Below are 13,323 nucleotides of genomic sequence, written 5' to 3' on the forward strand. Positions count from 1 at the left end.
GAAACGGAGCATTCCCTGCAGTGTCACTCTCCTGTAGCCTGCCTGAACCACTTGTACCCTGTTCATTATCTGAGTCGACAGTGCAAGATATATATGGGCCAGATTTCTCACCTGATGCGGGGGGCTGTTTCGAATGACTTGCGGGAACCGACAGCGGCAAAGAACTGAAAGGCAAGAGCAAATTCCGATGGAGTGTTCGAGTCAAACCCTCACCCTGCTCTTGCTTTACCACATATACTGGGATGTCAGGATTAACCTGTTTTACTACCCTGTATGCATTCTGTTCCCATCTATCAGATATTTTGTAGTTGCCTGTTGGTGCAACCACTCTCACCAAAACTCGGTCCCCTGGATGCAGTACTGCAGCTCTCAGATTCAGATCGTATTGAACCTTGTTTTTCATTGCACACTTGCCTGCATGAGCAGAAGCCAACTTATAAGCAGCTGAGAGGCGTTCACGAAGTTGGTCTGCATACATACTGTGGGACGCTTTGGATGGTTGTCTAGATTCCAGGCCAAGGGCAATGTCAATAGGAAGTCTGGGGTGTCTCCCATACATGAGGAAATAAGGGGAAAATCCAGTGGCGTCATTCCTCGTTGCATTGTAAGCATGAACCAGAGGTGCCACATACTTCTTCCACACAGCTTTCTTGTCCTCAGGCAGGGTGCCAAGCATTTCTAAGAGTGTCCTATTAAACCGTTCCACTTGGCCATTACCTTGAGGGTGGTATGGCGTGGTTCTACTCTTAGTTATGCCAGTCACTTGACATAGCTGCTTAATCACCTCAGATTCGAAACCTCTTCCCTGGTCGGAATGTAGACGACCTGGAAAACCGTAGTGTACGATGAAGTTGTTGAAGAGGACTCGGGCTGTAGTCTTTGCTGTCTGGTTTGGAACAGGAATGGCTTGTGCATATCGACTAAAATGATCAGTGATGACGAGGATGCTGGACTGGTCCTCACCAGATGACTTCAAAGAAAGGTGGTCTATACAGACAAGCTCCATTGGCTCACTGGTCTTAATGTTAACCAGAGGTGCAGAACGCACGGCGGCCGGGGGGAGCTTCCTCCGAATACACCTGGGGCATGTTCGTATTCTCTTGTCAATGTCGTTAGCCATGTGGGGCCAAAAGAACCTTGAACGAACTAGATCCAGGGTGCGTTCACGACCGAAGTGACCAGCCTCATCATGGAGTGACTTGAAAACCATATCACGATGAGTTTTGGGGAGGAGTAGCTGAAAGAGTCTTTCACCATCGCGCTCCTGACGTTGACGGAAGAGGACATTATCACGAAATATCAATCTGTCCCAATCCCTCAAGATTAAGAGGACGTCACGATCTTCAGACCTCTTCTGTTCTTTGTCAGGGGGGTGACCACTTTCTTTGTATCTGATAACTCTTGCCAAAATAGGGTCACTCTGCTGATAGTTCCTCCATTCTTCCATAGTTACCCTAGGTAAAGAGCTCTGCCCAGGCCACAGGGGAGGATTGTCAATAGCAGAGGGCATGGCACTGCTTTGCAAAGCAAGTGCCTCGACTAATGGAATATGAAGGGTAGGGGATTCCCCAGTGAAGTTTACACTTTGGGAATTGACAACAGCCTGAAACACCTCACTGTTTATTGTCGCCATGGTGTTACTCTCTGCTGGAGCAGAGTGGGGACGGCGAGATAGGCCATCTGCATCTCCGTTTTGCTTTCCCTTTCTGTATTCCAATGTGAAATTATATGCAGAAAGTGCAGCTAACCAGCGATGGCCAGTGGCATCCAGCTTTGCGGTTGTCAACACATATGTCAAGGGGTTATTGTCAGTCACAACCTTGAACTGGTTTCCGTATAGGTAATCATGAAACTTCTCTGTGACTGCCCATTTGAGAGCGAGAAATTCTAGCTTGTGGGCGGGGTAATTCCGTTCACTCTTGGACAAGCCCCGACTAGCATATGCCACAACTCGCTCCTTGCCATCCTGGAGCTGATAAAGTGCAGCTCCAAGTCCAGTGAGACTAGCATCTGTATGCAGAATAAAAGGTTGGCTGAAGTCTGCATATGCCAGTGCTGGTGCTGTTGTCAAGTGTGAAATCAACGTCTCGAAAGATTTCTGACAATCAGGGGTCCAAGTGAATGGTGGCACTTTTTTATTACGTGAGGAGCATGACTTACGTTTAGCGGGGAGGCCAGCTGTAAGCGCATGTAGTGGCTTGGCAATTTTCGAATAACCAGCTATAAAACGCCTGTAGTACCCAGCAAACCCAAGAAATGACCGGACATCCTGGTGATTCGTCGGTGTGGGCCATTCCTTCAGAGCGGTTACTTTATCGGGGTCAGTTTCAACTCCATCTGCAGAAATTACATGTCCCAGATACTTAACAGAGGTCCGAAACAACTGGCATTTAGATGGCTTCAGTTTCAAGCCGTGTTCCTGAAGTCGCAGGAGAACTGACTTGAGTCGTTCAAGGTGTTCTGTGAAAGTACGAGAAAATACAATGATGTCATCAAGGTAAACAAGGCACGTCTTGAGATTGAGGTCACCAACGCAACGTTCCATTAGTCTCTGAAACGTCGCTGGAGCATTTGTGAGGCCAAAAGGCATGCGGTTGGCCTCATAGAATCCAAGGGGGGTTGTAAATGCAGTCTTAGCCTTGTCTTCCTCTCTTACTTCAACCTGCCAGTACCCAGACTTCAGGTCCAAGGATGAAAACCACCGTGCTCCATGCAGGGCATCAAGAGTTTCCTCGATGCGAGGAAGTGCATAGGCATCTCGGATAGTGCTCTCGTTCAGTCTACGATAGTCTATACAGAACCGAAGTGAACCATCCTTCTTCCGAACAAGCACAACCGGAGATGCCCATGGCGAAGTAGACTCCCTGATTGCACCTGCATCAAGCATATCCTTAATCAGTTGACGTGCTTCATCATACTGGGATGGTGGAATCCGGCGGTGGCGTTCCTTGAAAGGGACATCGTTTTTTAGCTTGATCTCATGTTTGACAGTGGTCGTGTGACCGAGGTCATTGTCATGAAGGGAGAAAACCTGTTTCCACTCCTTCAGGAAGTGTTTTACTCGGTCTAAGTTCTCAGCTCCTACTGGTGATTTCGTGAAGTCAAACTGCTCCAGAAAACCATCAGTAGTCTTGTTCTCAGCCGAGTCAGGCGAAGCCACGTCCAGAGCATCAAGTGGATTGATGACAGTAACGTGGTTTGCCTTGCAGAGGATGGACTTTGGACTGACTGTCAGTGGCTTTAGTGTTAAGTTCCTGATAACAACAGGAACACCTAAGATTGTAGTCTGTGGTGGGAGTGTGGCCACCGAAGGAAGGACTTCCAAGCCACCTGGTAAACTGGTGCCTGAAGATGCTTCCGTCACAACGTGGCACTGCGTAGCGAGCGGACTGGATTTTATGTAGCCATTAATGACAACTGTGTCATTTGGTTGTACGACAACCTGGCTAGTACCTGCTGTCCGTACCTCCCAATCTTTCTTATTGGGTTTATAGGTCTTCAATGACTGTAGAGCCAGCCGCCAGGCTTGCGGCAGGGGCGCCTTCTGAGCGAAGCGTGTCCCATACGCTTGCAAACAGTGGGACCTACACTGAGCAATTACATTGGTGCCAACAAGAAGAGGTACATCCATGTGATAGGGTGTGTCGGGAACAATAAGGGCTAAAGTCCAGTACTTAGCTGAACCTTTCTTGAAGTGCAGGGGAAAAGAAATTTCCACTTCTATGTAACCCAGAAAGGGGACTGATGCACCTCCAGCTCCTTGCACATGCAGCAAATTACGAATTGGCTTGATAGGAATGTGAGGGAGGTATTGCTTGTAAAAGGAATGGCATATTGTAGTAACCTGTGAGCCAGTGTCAACGAGGCATTTACAACTAACTCCTCCGAGGAATGCATCCGCCTCATTGGCACTACCGACAAGTCTATGGATTACACTGTTTGGGTGGATGATGTCATGCGGGGACCTGGTGTTGCTGCCTGCCACATTCCCCTCTGTGGAGGCAGAGGACTGTTTAACTGTGTTTGGTGGGTGGTGCCACTCGTCTTTGGTTTGGAAGGGTTGCGACAACCTTTGGAGATATGGCCCTGCTCGCCACACCGAAAACATTCAACAGGTTGTTGACGCACAGGGGGTTGGGCAGTACCTGGCTTCTGAGAAGAAGGTTGGGGTGAGGGAGTGTGAGGGGGGTGAAGGGCGACTTTGAGTTCAGCCAGAGTGGAGTTGATGCTGGAAAGTGCCTCGGAAAATGGCTGGTCCGAAATGGATGAGACAGGGGCAGGCTGTTGTAGGGGGCGTTGTACTGTCAAGGGCCGTCGTGAAATGGACTGGGCTTCTTGTTCGCCCTTACGAACAAGGCGAACTAAATGATCAAAATCGGCGACAGTGTCTTTAAGATGGCGGCAGGCATTTCGGACGTCAGGGTCGCGCAGTCCCCGCCAGTAGATTTGACGGAGGACAGTGTCCATAGAGGATTGGGGTAATCCACCCCGGCGACACGAATCAAAAACCAGGAGCTTCAAGCGTCTGCCAAAGGCTGCTGCAGACTCCTGGTCCTCCTGCTGGCTATTGTAGGCTTTTTGAAGGAGAGCCGGTCCATCGTGGACTGTGCCATAGCTGGCTTCAAGTTCATGAATGAGTTGGGGGATTGAGGCATGGGGGCCAAGTGTCTGAATAAGCCGACTGGGCTCCCCACGAATGGACTGTCGGACATATGGGGCAAGTACTCGTTCAGAGTATGTGGCGTCACGAAGGAGTGACTCCACTTCAAACTTCCAGGTATCAAAGTCCACTCCATGCCCTTTGGTTGAATCGCCCATGAATAATGATATTCGCGGGGGTTGGACATAACCCGTTGGTAAGAGGGGAGGGGGCAGTGGCGGGTAGGCGGGCATGGGGCGCTGGGGAAGGGGACTTAACAGCGGCAATTGGAGAGGGTGAGAGGGATTGTATGCCGAAGTCAGATTGTCTTGAACAGGGCCTGGAACGGCGGTATTAAGCAAGGGTTGGGCCACAGGGATCGGTCCCATGGTCGGTGCTGAGACAGGCTCGGAAGATGTTACTGCAGAGAACGCACCCGTGGGGTGCACAATTTGAGGTGGTGGGGGTGACGTGTTTGATCGCGAAACCAGGGTTGGTGTTGGTGGATGGATAATGGGGAGTGGGGAAACCCTTTCCGCAGAAGGAAGAAGGGACGCAAGAGCGATCGGTTCTGTACCCGGCGGGGGAGGTTGCTTGAATGAGCGCAGCACATGGGGGTGTCCATCGAGGAAGGGCTGTCTATCTAACAAGTAAATAGCATTAGTGGCATCATCCGGGAAGCGATAATGGCAGTATAAGTAAGTGCCATAGTCGGCACTAGAATGATACAATTTGCTAACTGATTGAACTAAACCTGCACGACTCATATGTCTCTGTACCTGCTCTGCAGTGGCTTGACTGGGGATATTGGTTACAAGGACCGTGCTTCTAGTAAAGCGTCTCAAAGGTGAATTTTCCATGATGGAAGCAATATAAAAGGGTATTGTACCAGCAATACAATAATAGATTGGGAAATAAACAAAATGCAAAGAACGAGATTACGCAATGACTGCAAGTAACTAACCCAACAAGAGAACTCAATGCTCTACATAAAAAGATTTGAACGACAAAATGGTTAAATCACAGTTGCCAGGTAAGGACTAGGTGGAAGGGTAGCGAGAAAAGATCAGACAATCAAATATATAGCTGTCAACAAAATGTAAAACAAATGATATCAGATAGAATTTGTGGGCTTCACTACTTAGCCGTCGAAGGGTGCATGGAAATGAATGCACTCAATCAATATGACAGAAACGTACAGCGTAAACCACACATCGGGCGCCAATTATGTAGCGGGCATAATATGAAAATTATGACACCTGCTTACATTATTTATTTGTTTACTAGTTTACGCCATTTTATTGTCAGCCAACCAGTGGAGATAAGTGCGTTTCCGGCTAAGTTAGCGAAAGGTTTTAACACGCTGTACAAAAATACAGATATCCTAAATCTAAAGGATACATATATTTAAAAAACAACAAGGAAACCCAGGGATTCTGTTTACACAAGAAATTAATTAACAATAAAACTAAATGAAGGGCGTAGCTTGAAGTTCCGTTGAAGTTGGGGATGACTGGCCCTAGCTTCACTTGGCACTAAGCTGGGGAGCCTGCAGTTGAAGGACTTGCGGTTCAAGGGGGCTTGGATGAACTCTGAGGGCCGTTGGCTATGTGCAGATGGTGTGTAGGACTCGATGCACAGTCTCTCCTTCCCCGGCTTGGGTAAATCAGGTGTGGGGAACACAATGCATGCGACTCTGCTTCAAGTCACTCCCTGTCCAGCAGTACATACAGCTCGATAGGCTCACTGAGGTTACCTTGGTGCCTCAGTACTAGTGGTGTCTTTGCCTAGAGCAGGACAGGGACGAATGTGTAATTGTGGCAGGTTCAATGCAAGGAGAGATCACAGAGACAACAGAACAGTCTCTGTGGAGTCCAGTAGCCAAGTGGAGTGAAATACTAACTATACTAAGTAAAACAGTTGTATGGACTACCAAAAGTGAAAGTCCCTTTAAAACACTACACTGTGTGTAAGGTTGTCATGGTTACCAGTGTCGGTCAATGCCTTCGTCCACCTGGGTACCTCATTTGTGTGTGTGGGTTGGTCTACACAGAAATGACTAAGGTGTTACAAGGACACTATACCAAGACCGGTGTCTTAGGAATTACAAGGTTACAAATGTTGCGGTCAAACTTTGGAAGTCTAAGTCCGGGAAATATGAGTGAATCATAATCAGGAGGTAAAAGTTAATTAAGATTAAACACTAAAATGTCAAAGTTCTGGGCAATCAAATCGATTTAAAGCAAAAGGAATACGCATCAAAAGATAAAACACACGGATATAAGAACTGAAATAGAATAAAGAAAAACTAACTATTGAATATATGGAACTATGGTAAAAACTAGATAAAAGTGAATCAAGTCAAATGATTGAAACTTATCAAGTAATAAAATCACAGAAGAATGTTGCAAATTCAAAGACTTAACTTGTACAAGAGGGAAATATCCCTCTCTTCACTTTAGTCAAGGGAATGTGATTATTCAATGTATGCTAGAAGAAATATATCATAAAAACCTAAGTAAAATAGTATTATACAAGTAATCCTAGGAATCACGTCTTCCTAAATTAAGTTTTACTTAATTTAGACAAGTCGCCAGAGATCTTTTACATGGAAATGGTAAACTTCCAAATCAATGGAAACTCATACAACAAGTTAAATTCATTCAGTATTCTGGGACTAGGAAGTCAGAATGTTTGGACGGATCGTGGAAGATATCGCAAAAGAAATGGTGTTTGTATCTGGAAACAACAGAACCTTAAACAGATATCAACATGGATAGAACTTCTAAAATAGACTTTGGCTTAAATTAAGACGTGCACATTCTTTTACTCTTTCAAAGCATTCTCAGCCAAAATTACAATGACTACAATTCAGAAACGCAATATGATATTGACCTATGACGACTTGGTCTAAGCGTTGAAGAACAGACACTTCAATCTAGGCATAAAAGTAAGACAAAAGTATCATCAAACTCACCTAGAGCAGGACAGGGACGAATATGTAATTGTGGCAGGTTCAATGCAAGGAGAGATCACAGAGACAACAGAACAGTCTCTGTGGAGTCCAGTAGCCAAGTGGAGTGAAGGGTCACTGGCCACTGAATTTATCTGCTCCTCCTCAAGGACTCTTGTGGTTGGTTGCAAGTTCTGCTACCAACCTGCCCACACGCGCTGCCAAGCAACCCACACATTTCTAAGAAACTGCATGACCTAACTCTGGGGGAGTTAGAATTTCAAAAAAATGGGGGGCACAAAATTCATCCTATTACAAAATATTGTACATGAGCAAAATACAGCTGATATTGCTGCGGTACGCAGTTAAAGAAAAAGCCTCTGTAAGTTCAAGCAAATGACTTCTTTGATTTTCAGTTTAGTTTTCAATCAGTTGCACAAACTGAAATTTCGAATACGGATTTGGAACTAATACACATTTAAAAATTACGGTGAGTCTGTTTTGATAAGGTAAATTGAAAGAAGAGTTTTCAATAGAAATTAAGCAGAAATTTGCAGTAGACTTACAGCTTTCAATCACTTTGTGAGAACTGTATGATAACAGTGCCGATTTAACCCCTGCCACCTTCATTCATCATCGCCTGCATTTCTTTACGTTTCAATATGCACGCCAACACTGCTGCGACCACTACAATGGCCACTATCACAATTATTGCTACCAAGATGGGTGTCAAACCTGCAATCTTAACGGCACAGGTGAATGTTTTTGCCGTAGCATCGACTTGAAGTGCGGCAGCTACTGATGCTGACATGGTGTATTCTACAAGAAAGATAAAATACGACAAATTAACACGATTAGAAAGTCATTTCATTTAACTAAATTACTTTAAAATGCAAGATAACGAGTCTGATTTTAAAAATTACCCAATCAGAGGTTTAATCAGCGGCTAATCGCCAGTGGCGTATCCGTTTTTTCCTAAAAACGTTTTGTATAATCTTTTAATCTGTGAAAGAACCTTAACCTTCAAGCAAGGAGGTGGCACCATTTTAAAAATTGATGCTTTCGGTCCTTGAAAGAAATACATATCTGTGTGCGGGGGGGGGCAACTTGGTTGTTTTCACATACTTATTTTCAACTTATTTTCCGATACGAAGAGTCCAAACACGATTTACACCGTTGATGTGTCAGACATTTGCTTTTACAGACCACTGATGAAGTAATACATTGTTTTAGGCAATCAAGCGCCTGTCTTCAAGCCCTTTCCCCGACCCCCGACACCAAGACTTCAGCTTTGATGTTGTTTTGAACAGGCACTTTGGGCTGAGTTCTTATAGTTTCAGGCCAATAGAGGCTTATGAAGCGATTGCAGACGAGCCGCGGATCAGATAACACTCAGACTTCGGATCCACTGTCCTTCATCAAGGTGTTGATGGGCTTGTCCTGGTAGGACGATTTTGAAAACTTCTTACTAAATGGACCTAAATGAGCAGTCTATCGCCAGTGGCGTATTCAGGTCATGACTGGGGGAGGGGTACACTAGATTTTGCCGCCCCAAAAAACATTTCTCGAATGCTTATTTCTCTTGAAAGAACCCTCACTCCAAAGATAGGAGAAAAGGTAGAGCCTTTCCACAATACTAATACTTTCCGTCAAAGAAAGGAAACGTGTCTTTGAGCGGGGACGGGGAACCCCCCCCCCGTGCATGTCTGACGGTCGTACACCTCAAAAACCCGCTGGCCTGCGCCATGTGAGCAATACTCGCAACACGGCGCGCAGGCATGAACATCCAAATGTCTGTCATTGGTTGGTTTTGACAAACGTTTGAAAATTTAAAGAAACAAAGAATGGAGCGAAAAAAATCACATCAGTGCTTATGAAAATCGAGTTTAGTCCAATCTTGTAGTGAACTGCAGATCAGCTAAGGATGGGTTGCGTACAGACTGTTTCCAAACAAGGTGTGTTGTGTAAGCGGTGGTAAAGCGGGCATACATGACACTCCAATAGAGTAATTATGGTAAATTCCAAACCTTTGAATTTATGGGTGATTAGGTATGGATGGCCAAAAGGGCCAAAATCAATAAAGTCTATAATAAACATTAAAAAACCCAAAGGACAAAACAACAGGCAAGAATATTCTTGTGAAAAGACAACCGTTAACAAATTACAAAACACAAAGAGAACGAAATTGTAATTATGACAATGCACAAAAAAGATATTCAAAATCAAGCAAAGGATCTGAGCACAACAAAAGGACAAATTTACAAAAGTAAGAAAGTCAAGCCCAAGCAACGACGAAACAACAAGAGGACAAAAGAGAAATTTCAAAAGAGAGCCATCCACAGCCTACGCGTGGGGCTAGGAGAGTTACGTGCTACTGCTGTTGACGGTGTGACGAATCTATACAGTAATGTTCCTGATACGCAATGTATGTTTGACTGATTCGGTAGTGACAGCTTCATTCTCATGCGTTAACAGCGTTTTTAAGGCCTCGAGCTCACAATAGGCCCCCCACGCCTTAACCAACAATAACAAACTAAAATTCAGTGTTGTAGTCGAGTACTTTCCGAGTACCAACGTTCTCCGCAAAACACTGAACTGGGTAAGAGGGAATAAAGCCAGAGTGCACAGGCATTTGATGGTAAATGTGCAGAACTAAGATTACAAAATAAATGTCAGACTTCAGACACACCCAGCTGTGTAAAATTTAAGTTTTAAGGAGAAAACTACTACTAAAGTACTCCGCCTAGTACTTTTGTTCTAAAAAGTTAATTTTAATCAAACAGTGATGGTCTGAAGTCATTATGTTGCTTTGTAATCTTACCTTTATGCATGTACCATCAAATGCCGATGTACGTCAGCTTTGTTCCCTCCTAACTAGAATATTTGGTAGAGAACTTGGTTCTCAAAAAGTACTCGACTACATCACTGCTAAAATTAGCGCGCAAATATCCCCAAACAAGTTAACTCTTGACGTATGCATCGAGCTTCTTTTTTCACCACAGTCAACCATCCGATCAGAAAATCCCGAAATTATGATGTCCTATTTTTGCTGACATACACAGCCCTACGCGACGCAACCGTACTTGTTAGCGACCTCTATACTTTCAAAATGAATCATTCGGCAAGAATCACCGCATGAAAAACTTGCCATTCCAATCTTCACTCGTGGTGAAAGGTTATGTTTTTGATATTACTTTTTGTGCTTTCTAAAAGCAACTATTGTATTTGCTTTGACAGTAGGTCTACGGCTACAATTGCCAATGCTGCGTTCACAGCCAACAATTTGGTCAAAGCAGACCTCATCCAAGTCACGACCTCACGACGAAATAAAACTAATAAAAATAGTAATGAAGTCATTTAAAAACAAAGACTGCCGTGTTAAGTTTAAAAATGACACTAAAATGAATTGAAATCGAACAAGAATATTGGGAGGGGGGGTCTGGATTGTTAGGTAAACAGACAAGTCGTACTATTCTATGGCGCCAGACAGTTTCGGGTTTTCCCAAAGTGAGCAACACTATCAAACCGTGTGATCAACAGGAACGTAATTTGCATGTGACCGCAACAGAGTAAACCGGTCGCATAGTCTGGTTCACGGACCTGCCATTTCTCTGGATGTCTAAAATTATTGTAGGTCCGATAGTAATCACAGACAAAAAGACGTTTACACCATAATGCAAGTTCTTGGATTTATCTAAAGCTTTGACACCATTAATCATAATTTATTTCTTGATCAACTAAATTACTACAGCATACTGGAGTTGCTCACAGTTGGTTAAAAGTATTTGAATTTATGATCGATAGCAGTGTGTACTTTTTAACAACTAAGGCCAACCTGTGTGATATATATCTTATGGGGTACCTCGAGGTTCTTTACAGGGACCTTCGATGTTTTTTGATGTACATGTACATCAAAGAAGGATATAACCACTAATGGTCATATTTCTTTTTGGGAGAAAAACTCATCCTCCTCATTGAAATAGTCAGTGAATTGGTTAATACATTATGACCGTTTATCTCTCATTTTTCTTAAATGCAAGTAAAGAGTTTTAGTACTAGTGAAAAAATACAACAATTAAGCGAGCCTTAACACTGGTTAGATAAGAACATCTGCGAAAAAGTAAACAAGTTTATTAATTTATTAGTATTTTTATGTCTTTACTAATGTTGAATTGATTAAGAAAATGAAAGTTTCACATTGCAAACATTTTCTAAGTTTCCCAGAAATATTGGAGTGCACTAATTGCAGTGATTCATTGATTCATTGAGTATTTTCTAGCCAAATTTGCCTGTCCTATGCTCAATTTGCTAAAACTTGGCAAATATGTAGAGAAACTCAACATAAGTTCAATCAAACGAATAGTTTGGTTTTAAGGCCACAAAATTGTTATCAAAATGACTGCAAGATAATAAAAATCCTGAAGAACTGAAGCGTGGAAAAACTGTCAAGGAGCGGGGACGGATTACTGGTAGTGTGAAATACTTCTAACAACTCAAAAGCAAAAGCATGAAAACAATTTATAATTTAATTAAAGAAAAATCATTTGGAAAAGAAATATCTGAGGAATCCTAGTCTCGGGATAGTGTATGAGTGTCACCCGTCGTTTAACTGGTCCCACAGAAAGAGAAAAGAAAGAGTCCACACGTTCCAGTTTGTACTTCAACCCTTGAAATAACCTTCATGTTCGAATTAACCTTATTTCGAATTTTGCAAGTTTACTATTTAAAATGTATTATGTTGCCTTTTTATGCAAATGCAAATTTTGTTATTTGTGAGCAAATCTGTGATGTCATTCCAGCGAGAAACCCCAAATTCTGCATTGAATCGTTAAAAACACCGCTGGGGTTTGACGCATTGCTTTTAAAGTGTCCTCAAGTTTCATGTCTTCAGTGATTCATTGTGCAGGCAAATGGCAACAAGGTAAAAACGAGCAACCATTTTAGAAGCGCTGTGAACGAGCAAATTTTGAATGGAAAAAGAACACAATAACCTAAAAATGAACAGTATCTTCCTGTTATTACACCCGTTTGGTAAAATAAGGAAAAGTATGGACAAGAACAAAGACAAAATTACGAAGAAAAAAAATGTATATTTTAAGCGTTTCAAGGTTGAAACTTTTTGATAGTTTATTCCCCAGGGCTGGAGAGACAACAGAGAAAGAACAATATCTGTGACCTCTTTTATAGATGGTCAGACACACGTAAGGACTTGGCTATCCAAAGAGAAGGAGCAGTCATGTTCCTCTCGTGGTTCAAAATTTGATCACTCCCTCGACGTGAGCAGCGGATAGGCATTAAAGACATTTGTAGGCCTGGAGTAGCGGTTTGAAAACTATCCTGTGATGGGAGCCAGTGAAGTTGACGGAGAATGGGAAGTGTACGGGTGAGGATGTTAAAACTCTGACCTGCAGTCCTGCTTCCCCTTTTTGAATTGTGTAATTTGGTAGCCCACAGAAGCAATTCGATGATCAAGGCGGACAAGCTTCTCTGTGGTACGTTTGTCAAGATATTACTGGAATAGTCCGATTCTTGAAGAGGGAAAAAGAAGAACACTAACGAGTAAGATGTGAATGTGTCTGTAGTCTTGCTTAGGCTGCGACTCCCACATCTCAAACCACGGCAATGGGAGGAACAGGGAATTCACTGATGAGAATGAGGAATGGTAAATGATTCCTGTGCGTGCTGGGACGTTTTCAGGATTGTCTTGTTGGTGTTTAGTTGCAGCTGTTTA

At 43.5% G+C, this 13,323-nt stretch overlaps 1 protein-coding gene across 1 annotated transcript; it reads right to left on the reverse strand.

Moving 5' to 3' along the window:
• Nucleotides 1–3,930: 3,930 nt before the first annotated feature.
• Nucleotides 3,931–7,916, reverse strand: LOC110990976 (uncharacterized). Its single transcript, XM_022256042.2, has one exon. The coding sequence runs from the start codon at nt 5,497–5,499 to the stop codon at nt 3,931–3,933; it is 1,569 nt and encodes a 522-aa protein (XP_022111734.2). The 5' UTR covers nt 5,500–7,916.
• Nucleotides 7,917–13,323: the final 5,407 nt, after the last annotated feature.

Source organism: Acanthaster planci, linkage group LG07 (assembly GCF_054643075.1).
Source record: "Acanthaster planci isolate LZ-2023a linkage group LG07, COTS_SCS, whole genome shotgun sequence".
NCBI classification, from domain to species: domain Eukaryota; kingdom Metazoa; phylum Echinodermata; class Asteroidea; order Valvatida; family Acanthasteridae; genus Acanthaster; species Acanthaster planci.